A 26,625-nucleotide genomic window follows, 5' to 3' on the forward strand; every position below is an offset into this window, starting at 1 on the left:
TCTGAGAACACTCTAGGTGTCTTCACGTATCTGTGGCTTGGTTACTTTGACTTAATTCTAAAATGAGTTGTCATTTGGGCTGTCATAACATTCAAGCTGAGACATATAAACTTTGGGGAGCAGGGCTAAGAAAATAGAGGATGAGTCTCTATAGCTACCACAATTGCAAAGTCCAAAGGATGCCCTCTACACTATTTTTCCTCAGTTCATTGCCTTATTTCTGGCTCTTCTGTGAACTACCTTTGAGACAGACATCAATGGAAGGTTTTAAAGTTTTCCTTCTTCTGCTCAGCACATGAACCTTCTTGCAGTTCATTAAACATATCAGGCTTTATTCTCCATGAGGGCCTCACAAATACCAGGAATGCTGTTGCTCGCCCCTTTGCCTGGCTGACTTTTACTCATCCTTCAGATACTAGATTAAATTTATCTTTATCCATCAGGGAAACTTACCTTGATACCTAAGACCAGGTAATTATTTGGGTGAGTATCTGTCTCCTCCACTACACTGCAAGCTCCATGAAATCAGGGATCATGTCTTGCTTGTTCACCTCAGCATCTTCAGTTGGCCTTATTCATATATGTAGGTGCTCAAAATGTATTGAATAAAGGAAGGACAACAATATCCCCTTCCACTTTCAGTGCTTCATTGAAAGGTTTCAATGAGTCTTCTGCTTGCATCTCAAACTTCCCTTGTTCACAGCCAAAATTTATCTTTTCTTTGATTTCTCAACATTGTCCCCTATCCTAATTTTCCCATTTCTTTTCATGTTTTGAGATCTCAAAGCCTTTTTGATTACTTTCCACCTTCGCCCCAAATCCAATCAGTTATCAAATACTATTGATTCCACCTTTAAATATCTTTAAAAGCTATCCCCCCCCCCCCCGCTCTGTGTCAGGTGCTTCACGCTGAATGGGCCCCTCTTCCCCTTTGTCATCCATCTCCCCTGTATGCTTCCGTCTTTCCTATACACTGTCATCAATTATTCTTCCCAAAGCTGAGCTGCTTCTCATGGTACTTCCTGCTCAACCTTAGTGGTTAATGAAATAGAACTAAATCTAATAAAGTACAACAAATTATAGGCTAGTAATAATCTAATGAAACATAACTCTTTCACCTGGAATTCATGATCTCACGAATATGGCACTACTTAATTTTTCTAGTTTTATCTCTATTATTCTCCTCTACAGCTCTTGCATACCAGTTAGTACAGACTTTAACAAATTTTCTGCACTTCACTGCTTCTTTGCTTTTGCACTTACTTCTCCTTTGGCCTGGCTGGGATGCTTACCTCTCTTTTTCTATCCATTAAAATGCCACTCATTCTTCAACAAGAAACTTCTATACCACCTCCTTTGTGAAGTCTTTCCCTCCTCGAAGCATAACTCTCCCAAGCAGAGGAGACCATCTCCTTCTGTGCATTTAGATCATTTTCTTTGTATTTCTTGATGGACCCTAGCTCACTTTGCCTCGTATTGGTCACCAGTGTCCTGGTCACCTGGTCACCCTCTCTATGTCACCTGGCGGGGCTCTGTTTTACTTAATTCTTTCTATTCCAATAAAACTAAATCCTTCTTTGCACATGGCAAGTCCTCATATGTAGTGAGTCAATTTTCTTAATCTTCCTTTACTTTTGGGCATACTCTATAGCATTATCAATAAGTGGTCAAAAAAGACAACTATTGGGAATGAGTGCAAGGAAGAGTAATTTTTTTGTGTTTGTCTGCCTTTCGGAGTTAAAGACGGGCTCAAAAAGTGTTTCTGTGGTGTAAGTCTATGCTGTGCAGTGGCTCTGAGCACCTGAGTCTGTTTGCAGAGCTGGGTGTGAGAAGCATACCTTGCAAAAGAAATCTCAGAGGTCTAACGTCGCAAGGGGTTCTTCAGCACTGTTTTCTTGGTGTAGACAAGGGGTGATTGTTGATTCAGGGGAAGTTGTAACACGTGAAAAGAAAGGCACTTGAGAGGGATTTTGATGGGGAAAGGTGTACTCTGGCAAAACAAAGTGTTTGTGGTGATGAGATTTTATGAATGGAAAGGATGAGGGCAATTGTCCTGAAGAGAATGAAGTATTTTCATTATAGAATATATTGAAAGCTTCTTTCTAAGCTGATAAGGGCATTGTGCAAAATTGTTTAATATGTTATTTATAATCCTTAAATGATGCTATGAAATAAGTACCTTGCTACTTTCCTTACTCTTATAACCCCAGGGCTAAAACAGAGTCCAGCTAATGCCTTAGGCTGCTGCTCTAATTTCTTTGTGTTTCTGTACATTCTGCTTATACTTCTGTGAATACTTCTTTGAGTAAGCTCCTCATATTATTCAAGCGCACTGTCTTCCCTGTTTTCTGCCAGGACTCTGACTCTTTGCCTATTCCATGTTGTCTCTCAAACTCAGATGTTAGTAACTGAACCTGACCAGCTACTGTCATTCACCCCACACTGAACATAGGTAGTTACCTGGATAAGAGAATAATGGTTATAAGACAGGTGGCAAAATACGAGGTCCCCCGACACCCCTGATTGTATCGCCTTGACTAGAATGCTGTTTGAGAAACCATTTAAACACTGATGTCATGTCTTGACTGCATTTCACAGTAGCATTAAAAAACAACAAAACTACTTACTATATCTGGAAGGTGGAATATGTACACGAGGGCCCCATGACAACACAGCCCATTTTTTTTTGACCCTGTAGAAGAAGAAGAAGAAGAAGAAAAGAACCAATTCCTAAAACTCAAAAAAAAAAAAAAAAAAAAAAAAAAAAAAAAAAAAACCCAAAACAAAACAAAACAAAAAAAACTGAATCAAAGGACAGAAATGAAGTGGCAAGGGTAAGGTTCCCAGAAAGTTAGAAAGTGGACCACTTAAAACGTTAGAATGGGCACATGCTCTCTCTCCTGGGAGCATGCGCGTGCTTTTCCCTCCTTCCCCCACCCTCCTTCTTCCCCCACAGGTGTGCATCTCCTAAACTCTAAGGAACCCCACAAGACTTGCAACCAGGGGAACAATGGGCAGCTTGTACCAGGCTAACCCCCTGAACCTGTCCTCAACGTTCCATTTTCTCTGACTCGCCAGTGAGCTGACAGCAACCCCTGCCTACACTCACTTCCTTCCCATAATGTTTCCAGAGAGCCAAAGCAGCCCCACCTAGGCTCTCTCCAGTTGCTCCTTTTATCCTAGGCTCTTCCTTGTTTCATTGTCCTCAGCTTTAATAAATGTCCTCTCAAAAAAAAAAAAAAAAATGTCAGAGTGCTATGGGAGTAAAGAAGTCTGAGAGCGGTGTGTGTGGGCGGAGGGAGGGTAAGGCATTCCCCTGAAAGCGAGCTGACTGCGGCGAACCTGCAGTTTTTATCAGGAGGGAGATGCAGAGTGGAAGAGGGGCTGGCCAACGGGGCCACACGCACTGTTGGCAGGCCACAGTAGAGAAAAATGAGATTTGGAAGTGCTTTGGAGGGAGGGAGCAAGTTTTAGAGAGAGCTGCAAAGTCGGGGCGAGGAGAACGAATGCAATGGGACCAGCGGGTGATGACAGATCCTATTTTCTACTACTCCTCAAGGGGAAAGTGATTAGGAACCTCTGGTCCTTGGTTTTAGAGAGCCAGGTCAGACGTCCCTCTGTAGAGATCCAGAGAAGAAGTATAAAAGGTCCCCCTGCTCGCCCCTCACCCTCCCAAGATTGAGGAAGATTGCTGCGATCAGTCACTCCTCCTGGCATGGGTACGTCCCATTGTGGTGTGGTGTTACTGAGTAAAACTTTGGAACCATGGCTCTATACCCAGGGCCCTGCTTCATGGAGGGCCCCCCTCCCTTTTTTTTTTTTTTTAGATTTCTATAGTAAAGCGGGTATCTCACATACCTACCTGCCTCTAGAGAGCTTGGAACACTCTTTAGTTTCTTAAAGCTGTGGCTGGGGTTGGGAGTTAGAAGGAGGGATTAGGCAAGAATCTCTCTCCTGTCATATCTACCCTTTGACATCACAGTTATTAAAGTTAGGTCTCGGATTCAGACCTTATGTAACCACATATACATATGGTGATGACTTGAAAGAGGGATCTCTGCTGTAGGGTTTTAGAATATATTTTTTAACAGGGCAACTCAGGTATTTCTTGAGGGACCCAAAAGCAAACCAGTTAATATCAACATTTAAATTTTAAATAAGTGTTTAAAACAAAATAATACCCCTCTGTACCACTGACAGTGTACAGATAGTACGTTGCTAAGGTTCTTCCCACTTTCCTGGATTCCTGGAGGGCCCTCATCACTTGGGAACTATATAAGGACAGACTGAGAGTATCCTGCATTTATACCACTCAGGTGCATGGTTAGAGCTGACATGGGAAAAGCTCATGGACAGGTGCCCAAATTTCACTCTATGGCTGTCCCATGACAAGTGAGTGCGAGCTGTAGCTACAAAGGCAGATACTTACTGTAATTTGCCTGAGTAGTTCAAGGCCTTCACAGGTGCTACTCCGACAGTCACTTGACTTGTAAGACAGGTTCGAATCAATAAAGGAAGCATTCACAGTTACATTTATGCCTGTTATCCAGAAAGGAGGAAGAGTAGAAAGCTAGTGTTATTTTTCAGTAGTTTATATGAGACAGAAAATTTATCTTTTGCTATGGAGATCCATTTTCAAGCCTAAGACTATTTGAGTTCTTAGTTCTTATATTAGTCCTTGTCACTTCTTTACTCTCTCTGTCTCTCTGATTTTGTCTGTCTTTCTCTCAGCAGCTTTGAGGTATATAATTTACTCCCATAAAAAAATCACTCATTTTAGAAACTTCTGGCCAAGATGGAGGCCTAGACAGGCACACCGTATCTCCCTCCACAACTAAGAAGGAATACAATTACCTCAAAACTGAAAACAACCAAAAGTTCCTTTTGGTTCCAGAAAATTAAGCTTCACAGAAGTCCAACAAACAAAAATATACAGAAGAACTACTCATCCAGACAGGAGTGACAGCTCTACCTAAGACACAGAGGCAAACAAACACAGGAGATTGTCAAGATGAGGAGACAGAGAAGTATGGCCCAAAAAAGGGAATGGGCCAAGGTTCCAGTGGGAGAACTAAGCAGTGAGGAGATAGCCAACCTAACAGACACAGAGTTCAAAACACTGGTGACAAAGATGCTCACAGACTTGACAGATATACTTAAGTATGGCAAATGCAAAAGGGAAGAAGTAAAGGCTATACTAACTGAAACGAAGGGAAATTCACAAGAAACCAATGGTGAAGGAAAGGAAACTGGGGTTCAAATGAATGTTTTGGAATATAAGGAGGAATAAACAGTCAACCAGTACAGAATGAAGAAACAAGAGTTGAAAAGAATGCGGATAGAATTAGGAGCTTCTAGGACAACTTTAAATGTGCCAACATCTGAATCATAGAGGTGCCAGAAGGAGAAGAGAAAGAGCAAGAAATTGAAAACTTACGTGAAAAAATAATAAAGGAAAACTTCCCTATTTGGTGAAGGAAATAGTGATCCAAATCCAGGAACCACAGAGTTCCAAATAATCTAAAGAGAACCACACCAAGACACATCATAATTAAAATGCCAAAGGTTAAAGATAAAGAGAGAATGTCAAAAGCAGCAAGAGAAAAGAAGAGCATTATCTACAAAGCAGTGCCTGTAAAGCTATCAGCCGATTTCTCAGAAGAAACTTTGCAGGCCAGAAGGGACTGGCAAGAAGTATTCAAAGTGATGAAAAGCAAGGCCTTACAACCAAGATTACTCTATCTAGCAAAGCTATCATTTAGAATGGAACGGCAGATAAAATGCTTCCCAGAGAAGGTAAAGCTAAAGGAGTTCACTATCACCAAGCTCTTATTATATAAAATGTTAAAGGGACTTATTTAAGAAAAAAAAGGTTAAATGACAACAAACTTACAACTATCAACTACAGAACTTAAAAAAGTAAAAACAAAAACAAACTAAGCAAACAACAAGAATAGGAACAGAATCATAGGTATGGGGATCATTTGGAGGCTTATCAGCTGGGAGAGAGAAGGGGAAGGGGAAGAAATGGGAAAGTGATGCAGGGATTAAGCATAATTGGTAGGTACAAAATAGACAGGGGGATAATATAGGAAAGTGTGAAGCCAAAGAACTTATATGCACAACTCTTGGACATGAACTAAGGGAGGTGGTATTGCTGGAGGGAAGGGGGGTACTGGGTAGAGGGGAGCAAAGGGAAAAGAAGTTGGGACAACTGTAACAGCATAATCAATAAAATATACTTTAAATTTTTAAAAAAAATCACTCATTTTAAGTGTACAATTCAATGATTTTCAGTATATATACTTATATGTATATATATTTAGTATATGTAAATATTTCTGCAACCATACGACAATTCAATTTTAGAACATTTTCATTTTCTTCATCGTCTTTTTATAATTCTAGACTCAGCAAGTTTCCTATATAGGTCTGAGAAGTATTAGGAAAGCAATGACAGCCAAAGTGATATGTGCCACCCATTTTGGCCCAGGATCTTTGAATAGATCATTTTCAGATGAAGGCAAGAGCATTGATGCTAATATCACTGAGTATTGCCAGGCATCACATTTTGGGAGGCAGTAGATAGCAGACCATCTGATCAAACACTTTCTCTTGCATTTTGTTTTCCTTCCAGTGGAAAATATTCAGGACAAATCCTTGAATCCTAAGCAGAGATGTCCTTAATTTTGTGAAATCTTATATAGGAAGCCTGGAAACCGGAGTTGCTAGTCTGGCAGTATGAGTGACTTTCTATGTGTTCTTGCACAAGCTATTTTAATTTCTCTATTTGGTTCACTCACATGTAAAATGGGATTAAAACCAGGTTTGTCAAATGTAATAGTTTTTAATTCCTTTAAAGAGAATATCAACAACAGAAGTTATTGTTCTTCTGAACATCCAAATTAGAATATTTTAACTTTTTTTAAGTCCTCACCCAAGGACATTTTCTCATTATTTTTAGAGAGAAAGGTAGACATAAAGGAAAAGAGAGAAACATTGATGTAAGAGAGAAGCACTGATTGGTGGCCTTCCATACATGCCAGGACTGGGGATTGCAAACACCCAGACCAGGGGTGGAACCCCCAACCTAGGTATGTTCCCTGACTGGGAATTGAACCCTCAACCTTTCAGTAACAGGACAATGCTCCAACCAGCTAAACCACACCAGCCAGGGTGCAGATTAGAATATTTTTAAAATACAGAACTGTTCTTTCAGAAAGTGGAAGTCTTTGCACTTCTGCAGCCACCCCAGAGATGTGTCTACCAACTAGAGAGCATTTTATCTCTTCCTTTTTTTGTTGTTCTTAATTTAAGGATATTTATTCTGATACTTTTTAAGTAAGAGATCTAAATCAGAGATCACAGGACAGTACTCTGTTCAGTAAGACTAGCCAAATAGGAGAGGAGATCAGTATAATAAGACTGGTGAGAGAAAATTAATGGAAGACGTGGGGTCAGTGACCCACGTGCCAGCCCTTCACATCCTGTATCTTATTTAATTCTGATAACAGTAGGGAGAACATGGGGTACATGAATCCAGGAGAATAGTATGAGTAAGGCTGTGGTGCACACAGAAGAACGGGAGAGTGCATGTGGGGGATCAATAAAACACTGGGGTGGAGGTCTTGGAAAGTAGCAAGAGGAGTCAGCGAGTGAAGTGGAGGCTGGTGCACAGTCACACAATGAAAATGGGATGGTGCATTGGGAAGATGGCCACACTTTAGCTGTTAATGTATAAGCTAGCTCTTCCGCGTCAACCATCTGTTGCTATGAGGTACACTGAAGATGACCTACTTAAAAATCTGAGGGTCAAGTCAGCCCATGACAAGCATGGCAAAACTCAAGTGTAAATACGGCACAAGGGTCTGGGAGAAGGGGGACCGAGGTGAATTTGGACAAGTGATTTTTACCTCTGGGGCCCCAGTTTCTCACCCATTTATTCAGAGAACAGAACTGGATGATCTCTGTTAACAACTATATGCCTAGTGTTGGCCTATGGATTTTTGCATGCATTATTTCACTAAATTCTTCCCTAAATCCTATGAGGTTAATTAATAATTTACATCCCTAATTAAAAATGAGAAAATGGAGATCTAGAGAAGTAGATTAACTTGCTTAGGGTCAAACAATGGCAAGTAGTGGAGCTGAGTTTTGAACCCCGGATACTCTGATTCTAGAACATGATTAATATGCTGTAGAGAACAGCAGTTCTCAAAATGGGGACCATCAACTCCTGAGGTACCTTGAGATTCTTTGAGGAGGTCCAGGAGGTCAAAACTATTCCCATAATTATGTTAAGATATTTTTAAATTTTTCCACTCTCCTTCACTCATGAGCATATAGTGGAGTTTTCCAGATGCTACATAAGATGTTTTATTGCAATGCATTAAGTGCAGAAGCAGATATAAATTCCGGCCATTTTCTGTTAAGCCTGACATTAAAGGTTTGTAAAAATGTAAACCATTGCCACTCTTCCCATCTACTCTTACTTTTTGGTTTTGGTAAAGATAGGTGTTCTTCACTAAGAAATTTTATTTATGTTAATTGATAACATGTCTGTAGTTGATATTTAAATAAACCAATAAGCAAATATTTAAAACATTTCTCAGTTTTAATTTCCAGCACAATAAATGCTGACAAATGTAACTGCATAAAAAAAATCACTTCAGATTCCACAATTATTGTTAAGGGTATAAAGAGGTCTTGAGACCAAAAGTTTGAGAGTCAGTTCTGTAGAACATACTATAATATGCTGCTGCCTCTTCACATTTTAAGGTTATGTGAACTGTTATATGTTTTATCCCTTTTATCACCCCAAATCTCAAAATATCTCTCAAGAAAATACTGAACATTTTTTCAGAAAATGGAATGACTTCCATAGAATGACAAATAAAAGCTTAATTTTTAAAATAAGCAATTATCAAGCACAATTTATCATTCATCTCTGGCCTGTACTCCCACCATACCATGGTATCTCAGTCCTAGGAGAGTGAGTAGAATGCCATCAAATACAGTGTGATCTCAGAACCCTCTGTCTCTTATCCAGAGCTATGAGGATGGGTTTGTACCAAAGTGAATCTGGCTATAGCGCCTGAGTCTAGGAAAAGGGCCCGCTCAGCCCATGACAATATGCAGAGGGCGCAGACCTGGTGCATTTAGCTACAGAACACACACCTTCCATGAGTTAATGTTCTAAGATTGAAGGAATCTTTTTTCATGTTTTCCATCAAATCCTGTTTATTCTTCAACATTCACAAAGGTTTCCTAAGTACTGGGAAAAAATCTTGATCTCATCCATTTAGACATCACCCACATCATTTGAACTCTGAATAGTCTTCTATTTAGCCCTTAAGTATATTGTCTTAGATATTTTTCCAAATAATAGTGATCAATATGTTTAAAGCATGATCCTATATTTCTCTCACAACTGGCACTTCTTGAGTTTTTTATGTGTGAACATCCATCCAACAAAATGCATTATCAAAGGCAAAAAACTTGAGCACCATTGTTTATTCTTTCTTCCCGCTAAAACTCTTCACTCATTTAATCTATTCAACAACTTCACCATTAATAACTGTTTTAAAAATGAGACAAGTGGAACTTTGAGAAAATAAATAACTCATTCAATTAGTAAATAATGGAGCAGGAATTTGTGTTCAGGTTATACGAGTTCAGAAATCAAAATTATACCAATACACTAAAATAAATACTATACTATTTATTTCACATGCCTGGTAACTTGTTCTCCTAACAGCAGCAACAGCTTAGCAACAACTACATTAACAGCCTCAAGAACAGCAGTAACAGTGACAACAGCCAAAACAGCTGCCATTTATTGAGTTCTTATTCTTTTCAGTCAGTGCTTTGGATACTTTATGTGAATTTCCTCATTTACTTCACATTATACCCACATGAAGTAACTATTATCTATTGTAACTGTACAGGTAAGGAATGACACTCAGAAAACTAAAATAATTTCCTTGAGGTCACTGGTGATAAATGGTTGGAATATGAACCAAAATCTGTTTGATTCCAAATCTCTACTAACCACAGTGTGCCACCATTTTATTTTAATGAGAAAGTTAGTTCATGGTGGGTAAAGATATTACAGTGTGGCAAGATACACTCTTTGGAATTAGACAGATGTAAGTGTGAATCTTATTTTAAACAAACAACTTGTATAACTTCAGCAAAGTTATTAAACCTCCGCGGTGAAAGTGTCAACAATGCCAGTCTTACAGAGCTGTGATGAAAGAGGTTATATATCTTACCTAGCACATGATAGGTATTCAATAAACAAAGAAACCAAGACTCAGACAAAAGAAAGTCAATCACCCAGGGTCACAAAGAGACACAACAGGGACTCCAAAGAACACTTAAATCAAGTGTTCTTTCCATTATTACAAACTGCCTCGGTAAGTAGGGGATTTTATTAAATGACCTAGTTTCTCTATTTACATCTGAATCCAGCCTCAGACAAGATTGAAGAAATGTATATTGCACAGAAGAAACTGATTACATGTATGTGGTGTATAATACCTGTTGTTATTATTACCAGACCATCTTAAATAGAGAAAATTAAGACATATCCTTTTCAAGGCCAAAAATAACCAGTAAGATGCATCAAATAGCATCAACTTGGTAATTATACTTCTGACAATCTAGTCTCAAAGAATGAAAAAAAAAAACCCTATTGATATATACATGAAAATGTTTAGTGTGGTATTTTTAAAATAATTGTGAGAAATTAAAAATAATGGAATATCTTACAACTGAAAATTATTAAATGATTTAAGACTTCAGAGGATATTACACATCTATTCTCATGATGCTATGAAGATTACTCAGCTATAGAAAAGTCACTTATAGAATAATGTAAAGTGAAATCAGAAGGACAGAAAATTATTTCTATGCCATAGTGATCCCAACTATGTTCTTAAAAAACAAGAAACTGAGAAGCATTTAAAAAGTCACTGGAAATATCCAGGCTGCTAGAAATTATCAAGGGTGATTTTTTTCCCTCATATCTTACATATTTTACCTAATTTTGTAAAGTTTATTTTAATAATTGAAAGATACAATAAAGAATTGCAACACTGAATTCAATCAGAAATTTATTATATAGACTGTCGTATCCTAATAGCCACCAGAGAAGTAAAGAGCAAACAGATGTTTTAAAAATTGCAGAGGAAGATTCAGAACCTGTAAGAATTTTTACTCTCTTAATTCATCTTCTTGACTGGTAACCCTATGAAATCTCAAGCCCAGACCAAATCTTGCCTCTGAGCAGCTGCAGAAGGAAACATGATGCTTCCCTGGAACTGAGTCATAAATCCGGTTTTTATTGCAATGCTATCTGGGGCATTTCACTGCTGTAAACACCTGTCATTCCCTGAATCAGGTCATTCCCAGAGCAGGGCGGATTATGGGTGAAGTGACTGGTAGGACTCAAATCCTTCTGTCTGAGAATCTAGTGCCTTGATACAGAAAGGGGTTGTGGTACAGACCCTTAGAGAAAGTTGATAATCAGGCAAAGAACACAAGGTCTTCACTTAGCAACCTTTGATCCCGGAGTCTGTAACAGGGAGGGGAGGGGTCCTGTTACCATATTCTTACCATAATCAATTAGACGCTTTCTCACTATTTTCAATCCCATTTTCACCGCCTCTTTCAAGTTGTCATGGGACTCTGGGAAGGCCGAGTTGTTCATCATCAGGACGCTGATCAGGTAGTTGCCATCGTTGCATTCCCGACTGAATTGGGAGATCCCAATCATCAGGTCTGGAAAGAGGAGCAGTGACCACAAAGCCGAACCCAACAGTAGTGTCTTCATGACCTCGCTCACCTCAGAACCATACTCCTCGTGCTCAGTTGCTTTATTCTGGGTTTTTAGGGAGACAGGAACTCCAGCTAGACAGTCTCTAGCTGAGTCCCTCGGTCCACTCTTCCACCTGTTCCTTTCTGGTCATACCCCACTGGTCACGTGGACCATAGAATACAGCCTGCTTGCCAGTAATTAGCAGCTACATTATGGTAGGAGATAAACCAAAGTTCGCTTTGTGTGTTTGCTCACAGAAAGGTCAGAGTTATAATCAGGGAGAGTACCTGGACCTTACCCAATAAAAATACATCAGTTTATGACACATCACCGGGAAGAGGGAAAAGAGGAAGAAAGAAGTGTAGTGTGTACATAAAAAGCCTTGTAATATGGGAAAAGTCAAAAGGCTGAACCAAAGCACAAATATAATGGACTGTTAGTGTTTAGGTTATAACTGGGCATTGAAACTAAATCCTTACCTAGGAAGAGCTGTTTTTCAATCACTCAGTTGGAGACTATTTATTGAAGACTTGCCTATGTGTTGGGCATTGGCCAGGCACTGGGCATTCAGCCATGAATGATACAGATACATTAATGTCCCCATGGCACATGCATTCTAGTAAGGAAGATAAACATTAAGCAAATACTTATGAATAATTAAATTCAACAATGAAAAAAAGTGCAAAGTGCTCTCAAAGCACTTGGCAGATTAACCAAACTTATTCTAGGAAGTCAAGGAAGTGTCCCTGACAAAGTATTCTTTAAGTTGAGCCTGAACAATGGACAGGAGTTAGCTCAATGGAGAGAGAAAGGGCATGTGAGGGAGGGGGAGAACTTGTGCAAAGGCCCAGATAGGGAAAGTGGCATGGATGTTCAAAGGACTGAAAGAGATACAGAATGGCTGGAGTGGAGAGTGCTAGGAATCCATTGGCAATAAAAAATGCCAGGGGAGTAGGTAGGGTAGGCCATGGGGTTACCTGTAAGCCACTAAGATTTGGAACTTTATCAAGAATCAAGAAAAGAATGTGATCACATGAAATTTGTAAAGATGACTTAGACTGCTAGGGAAGGAATAACCTGGATAGAAACAGCAGAGAGCACATGGAGCAAGTTAGGAGGCTGTTTCTGTGGTCCAGTTCAGAGGTAAAGGAGGCCTGGATGACAGCAATGGCAGTGGAAATTGGTTCAAGAGATATCTAAAAGGTAAAATGGATTAGAGTTGATATTCTATTAGATTTGGGGCATTAGAGACAGAAAAGGGTCAATGGTGACTGCTCGTATGCTCAGCCAGGTAGATGGAAAGGTTGTTGAGTAAGTTCTAGAATTCTGAAAGAGGAGCAGCTTTGAGGGAAAAATTCACTACTTCAGTTTTTGAACATGTTGATTTTAAGGAGACTCTGCAGGTGTCAGAATAGTCTCTGGAGTTTTGGAAAGAGGACCTAGATCTAACCAGTGGTTTGGAGATAGAGTCATAGGTGTAGTAGGATTGATTAAATAATGTCATTGTTTTCATCATTGACTTGATGACCACTTATGGCAAAATTTATATTTTAAAGTGAGTGACACCAACAGGATGGAGGATTAGGAGGTCTCAGCCTTCACTCTTCCACAAAAACAATGAATTAGCAATCATTCACTGATAAAAATAGTTCTGGGAGAGCTGTGGAGTACAATGATGAAGCTGCAGCAACCAATGGAACACGAAAACCAAGATGGTCCCAGCAGTTTAAAAGAGGGAGCGATGGAGTAGACAGTGGGATCTTGATGTGTGTCTGACTAGCAGAACTGGCTGATAGTAAGGCTGGGAAGGACTCAGGTTTCCTGCTAGCAGAGAGCCAGCTTGTAGTGTCTGGTGGGCCATCTTTATCAGCACCTGAAATCTAGGATGACCAGCCATGGCCGTTGCTGTGTACAACACAACAACCTGGAATACCTCACCACAGAGATACCTCAATTGGCAGGAGATGCATCAAAAGACTTAAAGGTAAAGTGTATTACCCCTTGTCATTTACAACTTGCTATTCATGGAGATACAAGGCTACTCAAGGCTACAGTTGTTAGTAGTGATGTCATTCCACCCATCCACAAATCTCTAATTGGAAGGGAAGGAAAACAGAAGACTGTCTAGAGGATGCCTCAATTTCTTGCTATCTCAGAACTCTAAATTCTCTAACAACGGTCCAGTGTTGGTGATTCCACCAGACTGTATCTCTGTGAAAAACACAATTTTACCTTTTTGTAATGTTATTTGAGCATGTTGGACATTTAATTAGCTTTCCAACCAACCAAATTTCTACACTCAAGAGTTAACCATATTTAAATGTTACTGTGGCTTCAGAGAAGCTATTGATTTTGAAGAAGTGGGTTTTGACTGAGTTGACTGTATTTTTTTTTAAACTGTTTAGATTTCAATGATGATGCAAAAGTTATAGTAACAAATATTTTGTTTTTTACAGACATTATTTCCACTCTGGTGGAAAAGCTCAATAAACATCATGTCCCCCCATTCCCTCTTCTCCAAAAAAATCCAAAAACAAAAACAAAACAACTCCAAGATGGCCTCAAAAAAACACAGAAAGCATTTTTACATGTGTCACTATCTCTCAGTCTGGCACAGCTTTGTACCAAGAGAAATTGTCTTGGCTATCATTTCCCCATATGGGAGAAAAGAGAGCAGGAAAACCCTAGCAGCCCTCACCACCATGGACACCTGCAGCTTTTGAAACTGAGGACCTCTATAGTTTTTACCAACACTAATTCCAGATGACAAAACTGCCTATCTCCATGCTGCTGTGCCTCCTTATAGAGGGAAGTGTCACTTAATCCCCCTTAGGGCCAGAGCAACTCTCCTGTCGCAGTGCCCCAGGCCTACACCCCAGCATCAGGAAGTATCTCCTTGGCCAGGACTTCTTTAGTGGGGAAAAAGGAGAGTAGGAAGATCCCAGAATCCTTTGCCAGTGAGAATTACAGAGTCCCTTGCCACTGCCACGGACACCAGCAGTATTAGTGCCAAGGATGCTTGCTGTCTTCACCAATGCTGACACAAGCTGATGAAGCTACTTGAAGTCTATACTATCATGCTCTCCCAGAACAAAGTCACTGCATCTTCATATCCACCCATAAATGAAGGTTCTTTTTCCACTGAAGCTTAAAGCATAAAGTCTAGAAGAAGTGACTGCTCCTTCAATTTCACAGATATCAGTACAAGGTGACAGGGAACATGAAAAAAATCAAGAAAACATGATACCACCAAAGGAACCTAATAAATTTTTAGGAACTGATTCCAAAAAATAGAGATCTATGAACTGCCTGACAAAAAATTCAAAATATTGTCTTAAAGAAGTTCAGGAAGTTATAAGAGAGCACAGCCAGACAACCCCCCCCCCCAAAAAAAAATGAACAAAAAGAGAAGTTCAAAAGAGAGAGAAATCTGGAAAAAAATAGAAATTCTGGGACTAAAGAATCAATGAATAAAATGAAAAATGCAATAGAATCTTCAACAGCAGATTTGATCAAGCAGAGAATCTGTGGACTTGAAGATGGGGGAAATTATCCAAAAGACAAAAAAGAAATAGAATGAAAAAAAGTGAAGGAAGCCTATGGGATTTGTGGGACATCATCAAGGAACTAATGTATGCACTACAGAATACCAGGAGAGAAGAGAGAGAGGAAGGAGAAGAAAGATTATTTAAAGAATTAATGGCTGAAAACTTCCCAAACCTTGGGAAGGAAATGTACATTCAGATTCATAAAGCTCAAAAGGCCCTAAATAGGATTGACCCCAGAAAAGACTACACTGAGACATATTATAATCAAAATTTCAAAAATCAAGGATAAAAAGAATTTGTTTTTAGAAAAAAGAGAATTTTGAAAGCAGCAAGAGAAAAGTGACTAATTATATGTAAATGAACCCATATGGACTATTAGCAGATTTCTCATCATAAATCTTGAAAACCAGAAGAGAATGGGATAATATATTCAAAGTACTGAAAGAAAAAACTATGCCAACCAAGAAATACTATGTCTGGCAAAATTATGCTTAAAAATGAAGGAAAGATAATATTTCCCAGAAAACAGAAAATAAGATAGTTCATCTAGACTTTGCTTTATGGAAATACTTAAGGAAGTTCTTTAAGTTGAAATGAAAACATGTTAAACTGCAATGCAAAAGCACAAGCAAGGATACATTTCACTGGCAAAGTAAATATATAGACAAATACAGAATAAAGTAACACTGTAATGGTGGTACATACATTACCTGTAACTTTAATATAAAAGTTAAAATGTAAATATTTGTTAATGAGTACACAATATAAAAAGAAGCCACAAGAACACAAAGTGTGGGAATAGGAAAGTAAAAGTATAAAGTTTTATATGAAATTGAAATTGTTATCAATTTAAAAGAGATGGTTATAACCACAAGATATTTTATACAAGCCTTAGGCTAACCACAAGGAAAAAACTATAATAGATAAAAGAAGATAAAGAGAAAAAAACAAAGCAAATCATCACTATAAAATTCATCAGGAAGCAAAAGAAGAGAGGGACGAAAACAATAGTAAAACGGAAAGCAAACGATTAACAAAATGACAATAGTAAATACATGTCAATAATTACTTTAAATGTAAATGGATTAAACTCACCAATCAAAAGGCATAGTGGCTGAATGAGTTAAAAAAAAAACAAGATGGAGGTGTAGGTAGACACGCTGCAAGTTCCTCACAACTAAGAAGTAATTTACAATCACTTTAAAACTAAAAACCCCAGAAGATCCAGAAAATCAAACTACATTAAAGTTCAACAAAGAAATAAAGAAGAAACATTCAGCCAGAAAGGTAGGAGGGGTGGAGCTGGGACAGAGAGAAGGAGGTGGAACTGCAGCAGTGGCTGCAAGGGCGGACCTTAGCAGCAGCGGCGGGGCTCCTTACAGCGGCAGTGGCACAGGGACTGTAGCTTTGGCAAAAAGCACAGTCATACATTTTAAACCTGGGAAGCAATCCCAGCCCCAGACCAGTTCACGCAGCTCACAGTTCCAGCCCTGGGGAAAACAGAGCCACATTGTTTCTGAGTGTGAAAGCCAGTGGGGGTAGGGGCGGAGGAAGAAACTGTTGGTCTCTAAAAGGAAGCAGCTTGCTTAGTACAGGAAGGGGGAGAAGTGCCTAGAAAAGCAGCACTGTTCCCTCTCAGACTCCTCCCTCACATACAGCGCCACAACATGGTGAAACCAGCACTAACGAATATCTAAGGCTCCGCCCCTTATAACGTAAGAGGGGTGACAGCTCTACCTAAGTCACAGAAGCAAATATAGAAAACTGTCAAGATGAGGAGACAGAGAAGTACAGCCCAAAAGCAGGGGAAGATCAAGGTTCCAGTGGGAGAATTAAGCAATGAGGAGAGAGCAAACCTAACAGATGCACAGTTTAAAGTGCTGGTGATAAAGATGCTCACAGACTTAACAGAAAAGATTAAGCAGGACAGGGAAGAAATGTAGGCTATACTAAGTGAAATGAAGAAAAAGCCACAAGAAACTAGTGGTGAAGGAAAGAAAACCAGGGTTCAAATCAACAAACTGAAACATAAGAAAGAAATAAAGAGTCAACCAGTACAGGAGGAAACGAGAATTGAAAAAAATGAGGAGAGGCTTAGGAACATCTGGGATAGCTTTAAGAGTGCCAACATCTGAATAATAGGGGTGCCAGAAGGAGAAGAGGAAGATCAAGAAATGGAAAAATCATGTGAAAAAATAATGAAGGAAAACTTCCCTAATTTGGGGAAGAAAATAGACATACAGGTCCAGGAAGCACAGAAAGTCCCAAACAAACTAGACCCAGGGAGGACCACACCAAGACATATCATAATTAAAATGCTAAAGATCAAGGATAAAGAGAAACTCTTAAAAGCAGCAGTAGAGAAGAGAGTTACCTACAAAGGGGTACCTATAAGACTATCAGCTGATTTCTCAAAAGAAACTTTGCAGGCAAGAAAGGACTGGCAAGAAGTATTCAAAGTGATGAAAAACAAGGACCTACAACCAAGGCTGCTCTACCCAGCAAACTATCATTCAGAATCTAAGGACAGATAAGGTGCTTTCCAGACAAGGTGAAGCTACAAGGAGTACATCATCACCAAGCCATTATTATTATATGAAATGTTAAAGGGACTTATTTAAGAAAGAAAATGTCAAAGCTATGAACATTAAAATGACAACAAAATCACAAATATCAACAACAGAATCTAAAAAAAAATAAAAACAAAAACAAACTAAACAGACAACCAGAGTGGGAACAGAATCATAGGTATGGGGAGCAGGCGGAGGGGTGTCAGCTGGGAGGTGGAAAGGGGGGAATGGTGCAGGAATTAAGAAGCATAGTAGGAGGGTACAGAATAGACAGGGATGTTAAGAATAGTATAGGAAAGGGTAAAGTCAAAGAACTTATATGCATGACCCATGGACATGAACTAAGGGGCGGTGGGACTGCTGGAGGGAGAGGGGCTGCTGGTGGAGGGGAGCAAAGGGAAAATAAATTGGGACAACTGTAACAGCATAGTCAATAAAACATACAAAAATAAATAAAAATAAAAAACCAAAATATCCAGTGATATGCTCTCTATAAGAGATTACTTTAAAGTCAAAGACACATATAGGTGGAAAGTGAAGAGATAGAAAAAGTTATTTCATGCAAATGGTAGCCAAGAGAAAATAAGTGTGGCTATGGTTACATCAGACAATTGGAAGGACATTATATACTGATAAAAGACTTAATTCAATAGAAAAATATAATAATTACAAACATATGCACTCAACATGAGAACATCTAAATAAATAAAGCAAATACTAACAAATCTGAATGAAGAAATCGATACAACAGTAGGGAATTTTAATACTCCACTTACAATAATGGATAGAATGTCTAGAAAGAAATTCATTAAAGAGCTGATTTGAACAACATGGTAGACTAAATGGACTTAACAGACATATACATAACTTTCTATATGACAGCAGAAGAATACACATTCTTTGCAAGTGCACAAGGTCCATTTTTCATGGTATAACACATGTCATGTCACAAAAAAGCCTGAAGAAGTTTAAGATCAAAATCATTCCAAGTATCTTTCTGACCACAACGGAATAAAACTATAAATCAATAAGTGCAAGAAAATCAGAAAATTCATGAACATATGGAAACTAAACAACAGGCTTGAAAAAATATTGAGTTAAAATGGAAATCAAAAAACAACTTAAAAACTACCTTGATACAAATAAGTGAAAACACAACATATCAAGGATGGAGCAAAAGTAGTAAGAGAGAGGTTTATAGTGATAAACATCTACACTAGAAAGAAGAAAGATCTTTAATAAACAAGCTAAACTTATACCTCAAGTAATTAGAAAAAAGAAGAAACTAAACCCAAATTTAGCAGACTGAAGAAAATAATAAAGATTAAAGCAAAAATGATTCAAATGGAGAATATAAAAAACAACAGAAGTAAGTCAAATAGGGAATAGAAAATATCCACAAAACTAAGATTTAGTTTTTTTGAAAAGATAAACAAAATTGACAAGCCTTAGTCTTAGCTAAGAAAATAAAAGACAAATAAATAAAATAAAAAATGAAAGAACAGACATTATAATGGATGTCTCATAAATAAAAAAAAAAAATGGTCCTTGCTGGTGTGACTCAGTGGATTGAGCACCAGCCTGTGGACCAAAAGGTCACTAGTTCAATTCCCAGTCAGGGCACATGCTTGGGTTGTGGGCCAGGTCCCCAGTTGGGGGTGTGCAAGAGGCAGCAATCAATGTTTCTCTCACACATCGGTGTTTCTCTTCCTCTCCCTCTAAAATAAACAAACAAACAAATAAAAAAGAACATAAGAGACTATTATAAACAATTATACATTATCAAACTGAGTAGCCTAATTGTATAAATTCATAGAAACATACACCTACCAAAACTGAATAAAGAAAAAATAGAAAGCCTGAACAGACCAATAATAAAGAAGGATACTGAATCAGTAATCAAAAATCTCTCAACAAAGAAACCCAGGACCAGATGTCTTCATGGGTGAATTCCACCAAACATTCAAAAATGAATCGTTCTTAAATTTTTCCAAAGAAAGAAAAGAAAGGAAGAAACAAACAAAAAAGAAGAGTGAACATTTCCAAACTCATTTTATGAGAATAGCATCACCCTAATATGAAAGCCAGATAAAGAAGTCAAAAAAGAAAACTACAGGCCAGTATTGCTGATGATGCAAATATCCCCAATGAAATACTAGCAAACTGAATTCAATAGCAGTAAAAATGTCATACACCATGATCAAGGGGGATTTATCTTTGAGATGCATAGATAGTTCAATACATTCAAATCAATATGTAATACATATTAACAAAATGAAAGGAAAAAACCACACGATCATCTCAACAGATGCAGAAAGAGCATTTGACAAAGTTCATCCACACAGTTGTAATTAAAATTCTTAATAAAATAGATATAGAAAGAACTTACCTCAACACAATAAAGGCCATCTATGAAAATCCCACAGTTAACATCATAATCAGTGGGGAAAACCAAAAGTTTTCCCTCCAAGATCCAGTATAGGGCAAGAATGCCACTTCTTTTCAATACAGCACTGGAAGTCCTAGCCAGAGCACTTAGACAAGAAAAAGAAAGAAAAGGCATCTGTGAAAGAAAAACTTCCTTGTGTTTCCCCTTTGCTCTCATACTACTATGGTACATACTGCCCCCAGATGTGTGGGTTTTCGTGAATGAAATAATTCTCTGATACCAGTTGGGTGTCACAACTGAACTCAATGGTGGCACTATATTCCGAGAGGTAATATCAGAAACCGCAGGTTAAAAGCTTTGTCCCACCACACTGCTGTCCCCAACTTCTTCTGCACGTTTGATGGCCAAACTTGGACTGAAATCTAATTTTCTAACTGTTAATTTGTTGCTATTCCCACTTCCTGAGGGTAGGGTAAAAAGGAGGCTGTTTTTATTTTGTTTTAATTTGGTCTGGGAATTGCAAATTTAAAAGGAAGTCATGGCAAGGGTAGAGGAGGTGAAAAACTGCCACATGCTTTTTGACTTAGATATAAAGAGATATAAAGACAGAGGGTAGAAGCAGTTCTGGAAATCCTCTGATTATAGCATATAACCAGGAAAAGGTTTTCAAATGTGAAGGTCCAAGATAACAGTCCTTCCTGGATCTTTTAAGGCAAAAATTATGTCTTCTTTATGTTGTAAAACTGCTAGCATGTAGATCACAATTAAAGGGAGGCAGGTTCTGCTGGGAAAGTTTCAGGGTCAAAAGCAAATAATGGAACACTTGGGTTAGCCGATCTGTGAGACATACTCTTCAATAGAATACAAGACTTCTACAGCTATGAGAAAAGATGGGAAGGGGCAGCTGAACAAGTCACCTGCATGTGCCAGTCCCTCGTTTTTGGTTACACTTTGGGTCTCTTTTATTTGCTTCCTACTAGTATCCCCTTTTCATGTGCTTCAGGCCTATAGGAATACACTGCACCACTACCTGCTATAGCAGTCTCTTAATTCACTGGAGACGCAAAAATGAGTATTTCAAAAGGAATTTTACTAATAGAACTAATGAAACTAAAACATGAAAGTTTGTTTTTTCTTTACTAAACCTAAAGGTAGAGATTCTGATGTAAATTTATTGAGGAAAAGTAGCTACAGGAAGGCATTTCTTTTTTTTAATGTATATTTTATTGATTATGCTATTACAGTTGTCCTAATTTTTTTCTTAACTGATGATTTCATAGACTCACCAGATTTACTAAAATATGCACTGAATCACTGAATGCCTGCTGCTGCCTCCTGTTAAGTCATTTGCTTACCAGGGGCTTCTTTCGTTTGTGCTTAAATTTGCCAAATTTATTTACTACAGTATACATTTAATTAAATATTATGTAATCTGATGTAATACATATGAAAACCACTGGATATCTTAAACAAAGGCAAATTACTAGGAAATATGCTGTGGCAAGACTGCTATACAACACTGGGGAATAAGAAAAAAAAAAAAATCCTGTCCTTAGCTTGCCAATCGCCTTAAAATATTAAACTCTAAAAACAGTACCAGATACACTAAGGACATGGTTTACTTAAGAAAGCTGATTCAAAACTCCAATCTGGGGCTCAGAGGTAATTTCTTGCCTGATATTTAAGTTATAAATATATCACTTTTTAATAATTTCTGCTTTAACTTTTTTTTTTTTTCCTGTGAAGGAAACACTTACTGGTCCTATTTGCTAGATGGAGCCGGGTAACTAAAAGGCTTTGGTGTTGCTAAGCACCCAGCCGGGTTTGGATATGCAAACCTTCTGAGTTAGGCATAGAGAAGCATAAATTGCTTTATATAAATGAGGAAAATTTCAAGTTCCCAGGGCCAATTAGGGACCAGGTAGTGAGGAGGAGAGGTAGAAAGAGAAAAAGAGAAAGAGGGGCCAACAAGATGGCCGGAATGCTGGGAGCTGCGTAGGAAGGAAAGGCCTGGTGAGCTGGTGGCTTAAGACTTTTAAGAACAAGAATATGTATAAAATAACTATGAGGTTGCTTGTATTTTCCCTGAGGAAATAATGCCTGACTTTATCCATACAAAAGCTATTCACTGAGTGCCCGCTAATTGTCCTTAGCATTTAAGTTATACCAACAATGAACAAATTTTCTGCCTTCATGATAATTGTATCCTGTAGGGAACTTAAAACTGATAAAACTGGTTAGCTCTTCCCACACCTTCAGTCATCTGTGCATACAATTTGCCTAATTTGTGGAACGTGTGAAAAGATGCTCAGATGTGTGTCAGATCGATGGGCTAAGAACAGGAAGAGGATGAGTAGATGATTCTCAGAACCAGGAGTTTCAAGTCAGAGCTGATCATGGTAACTCAAGACTTTGGGACTTGATGAAATACTGAGGAGGGTTTTGGGACTTTCTACAAGCAAGTAATGAGATTCAGTGTAATGTTATCTAGATCACAAGGTAGGGTGACCCTACTAACACCCAAATCACTACTGCCGACCAGGGCTGCCTATCTAAACCTAGCACGAGTGCCTGGGATGCTCAGGCTGACAGGTTTGTTTCTTTTCCTTAAGATACCTATTTCTTGGAGTCTTCCCTTCCACCATTCCAAGAGAGACTACTTAATCCTTGACCAAAGTCTTCCTCTCCCTCCTTTGAGTCCAGTTTGTATAGGATTCCTATGTGCTCAGGAAGGACTGAGTAGCTGGTAGTTATATACTTGCCAGAGGTAGATGGAAATCGGTTAAATTTCCTAGTGACTCTGGGATCAGCTCTTCTATCCAGGTGGCTGTGCTTATATACTCTGGGAACTATGTGTTGGAGATAGTAGTAATGTATCTTAGCTGTAATAAAGTTTGTTGTGCTCTGGGAATAGATTTATTTGTCTTTTGTCTTCCCTTACTTCAAACACAACAGAAGGAAACAGGCAGTCCATTCCCTAGGCTGTCAGAGTGCTTAGTGGGGTTGATAGTCCAATACTGAAAAAAAAAATGAACTCTGTTTTCCTGCAGAAAAGCCAGATATCACCCCTTGCCCCGTCCCCTTCGGCATAACTGAAGGATTACTTTCTCATACTGCAGTTATCCAGGTTAAAATGATAGTTTAGGAAAGAGTGATCAATTCCTGGGAGTACAAACTCCTCAGGAACAGAGTAATTGTCAGTTTTGTTTATTTATACATCCTTAGCAGGTAGTTGGAAAAGCAGGGCAAGGATTAAAGAACAGAAGGTATCTTGAGACAAAGAAGAGCTTGAGTTCCAGAAGAAAGTTTCATATTCTTAAACAAAAAACCCCACAAAACTGGAGCTAGATTTGAATCCTGTATTAGCGGTTTGCTAAGAATATGGACTTAGGCAGACTACCTAAATTTGCTAATGTTCAATTTTCTTATTTGTAAAACAAAACTTACCAGGCCAGGGCTCTACAGGATAATTACCTTGCCACATTGACGGTTTTATCTCCTATCACTCTCTGCCTTGTTCACAGTTCCACCCACTTAAAGACATTTGCCTCAGCTGTTCTTTCTACATTAACTCTCCCACTTGGTGTCTTTGTTATCAGATTTCAGTTCAAATGGCACCTCCTAGAGGCATTTCTTGTGATCATCCAGTTTAAAGAACACTTCAATCCCCTAGTCATTTCTGTTAGATTGCACTGCTTTATTTTCTTTATAGAAGTTACCATCATTTGATATTACCTTATTAATTAATTAATCTGCTTCCCGCATTAGAATTTAAGCTCTGATTTCAAGGAATTGAATTGTCTTACTCATTTCTGTATGTTCATCTCCTAGAACAATGCAGTCAAAATTCAATAAGTATTTATTGAATAAATGGATTTTTAAAAAGACCTCCAGGAATTAGAAGAAAAGGTGGATGTGACAGTAATTTGAAAAGTACAAAAACTTATAAGGTGGTATATTATAGTTTTCAGGATTAATTTCCCAATGACCATTATCTCCTTACAATTATTCCTCATTTTTCAAATATTATAATCAGACTTTAATATTCTCTCCACATCAATGTAGAATCTATATTCTTCTGTTTCCCCTTCTCATTATTAATTACACTTGAATGGAGTAAAAAATATTTTAGAATACAGATAAAGAAGCTAGAAAGGCACTTACAATAATCTTCCTTACTTAAAAATTTTTTTCTTCTATAGTATCTTTAGAGAATAGTGTAAAAGTTAAATCTAAGAAAATGATCAATATTTAGTATGTTGAGTGTTCTTATTCAGGAACATGGTAAGTCTGTCCTTCATTAATGTATCTAAATGAACTTTTTCTATTACCTACGTAAGTATATTGTACATTGTTTATTAGGATTACTCACACCTACTATATATTTATATATATTTGTGTGTATTGTAAGTAAACTGTAAGTTGTATTTTAAAAGTCCCTTATTGTTTATGGATAGAAATTCATTATTTTTTTATTGATCTTGTATCTGGCAACTTGCTAAACTCTTTAATTACATAATAATAATTTATGAATAAAGTTTCCTGTATATGAAAACATATCACTTATTGATTTTTTCCCCCTTTATACTTGTTCTAAATGGGAGTGGAGAGACTGTGTCTAGGTGATAAGTAAGATAATTTTTATATTCTTATTTCTCTTCCTTTCTAATGTACTGTTTGCACCTAATAGTATATATCTTATGTTGCTCATATTTTAAGATCTCATATATCCTTTAACTCAGTTTATCCAATGAGAATAACTTGCAGAACTATAGTTCGTCTTCTAGCCAGGATATTGACACTGATACAGCTGAGATACAGAATATTTCTGCCATAACAAGGATCCCTGTGCTGCCTTTTATAGCCATACCCACTCCCTCCTGCCGCTCCACCCTCACTCCATACTAACCTCTAACAACCACTCATATGTTCCCCATTTCTACATATTCGTTATTTCAAAAATGTTACATAAATAGAAATAGACAGCATGTAACCTTTAGGGATTGGATTTTTTTCATTGTCATGGTATATAATCTTTTCAGAAAATAAAAAATATGGAAAACACCCCAATTATCTTAGTAAGAAATGTTAACATATTATCAAATAGATAATTTCCCCAAAACATTAATAAATATCTATGGTATATTCAAAATCAAGGTCAGAGGTTCTAGGGAATCAAATTTGAATCAGATTCTTGCTTTCAAGTTCACAGTTTATTTGGTGCAGACATATAAAACCAAATGTTATACATTTAGCGCATTCCACTTCCAGTGGTTTGGCGAACTAGCACAAATGCTGTATTGCTGTGGTCATAAGAAAATAAAAGAAATCTTCAAAGGGCAAAAATAAAAAAAATAAAAGGACAGTGAAATAACAAATGAAGTGAAGGGTAAGCAAGCATTAGTTCTAGGGTTGCAGTGGAGAGTAAGTCTTGGGTCTTCTGTAAGGAAGCCAAGAAGCAGAATCTGAGCCTCTTCCACCAAGTTGGGACCGGTCTGAGGGCTGAAGAGGCCACAATTTGATAGACGCTGGCCCAAAGGAGAAGCAAATGCTAATTTTCTCTGGAGGGCAACATGCTCAGTTTAGTTCTTCAGACTCCCACAGATGATCATTAACCATGTATTAGCTCAGAATAAGAATTTGCCACATACACAGAGACACAAGCCTTCATGTGTGTTAGCAAAAAAACAAAAACAAAACAAAACAGTAGGTGTGGATCCCATGAACTCATATTGTATTGATTAGTTCATACCGACTGCCAAATTATATTTCACTATAATTTATTCATCTGCTCTCTCATCAACGTGCATTTGGTTTCTTTGGTTTTTGCCTCTGTGAGCAGTTCTACTAAGACCTTTAGTGAACATGGGCCCTGGTACATAAGTGCTAGCTATAATTTCCCTTAGGCAAATAATACCCAGGAGTGGAATTGCTGGTTCAGCATATATGTGAATCTATTTTCAAGCTCACAAGATAATGACAGCCTTTGTTTCACAAATAGTTGAACCAATATATACTCCTATTAGCAAAATAAGAGATCCTGTGCAACACTTGCTATTGTGACTTTTAAATTCTTACCAGTTAGTGAGTGAAAAAATGGCATATCACTGTGGTCTTGATTTGCAATTCCCTGATGACTAATCAAATTGAACATCTCTTCCTGTGCTTATTGGTCATGTTTTTCCACTGTGTTTTTTTTTTTTTTTCCTATTGGCGTATTTAGACTTGGCTGCAATTTTTATCCAGCTGTTTACCTAGTCTATTGCATTATTCTTGAGCAATAGGGCAAATTAAATA

The 26,625-nt window shown here is 38.0% G+C and overlaps 1 protein-coding gene across 1 annotated transcript in view; it reads right to left on the bottom strand.

Annotated features, from left to right (window-relative positions):
* Nucleotides 1-11,980, bottom strand: part of GUCY2C (guanylate cyclase 2C) — a 69,396-nt gene extending 57,416 nt beyond the window's left edge. Inside the window, exons 1-3 of the mRNA XM_090272879.1 lie at nucleotides 11,620-11,980; nucleotides 4,430-4,539; nucleotides 2,628-2,692 (exon numbers count right to left, since the gene is read on the bottom strand). Coding sequence (XP_090129005.1) covers nucleotides 2,628-2,692; nucleotides 4,430-4,539; nucleotides 11,620-11,836 — 392 coding nt within the window. The 5' untranslated portion in view covers nucleotides 11,837-11,980. The remainder of the gene's footprint in view (nucleotides 1-2,627; nucleotides 2,693-4,429; nucleotides 4,540-11,619) is intronic.
* Between the last annotated feature and the right edge of the window lie 14,645 nt (nucleotides 11,981-26,625).

Source organism: Furipterus horrens, unplaced genomic scaffold (genome assembly GCF_987537825.1).
Source record: "Furipterus horrens unplaced genomic scaffold, mFurHor1.1.pri manual_scaffold_4, whole genome shotgun sequence".
Taxonomy (NCBI): Eukaryota; Metazoa; Chordata; class Mammalia; order Chiroptera; family Furipteridae; genus Furipterus; species Furipterus horrens.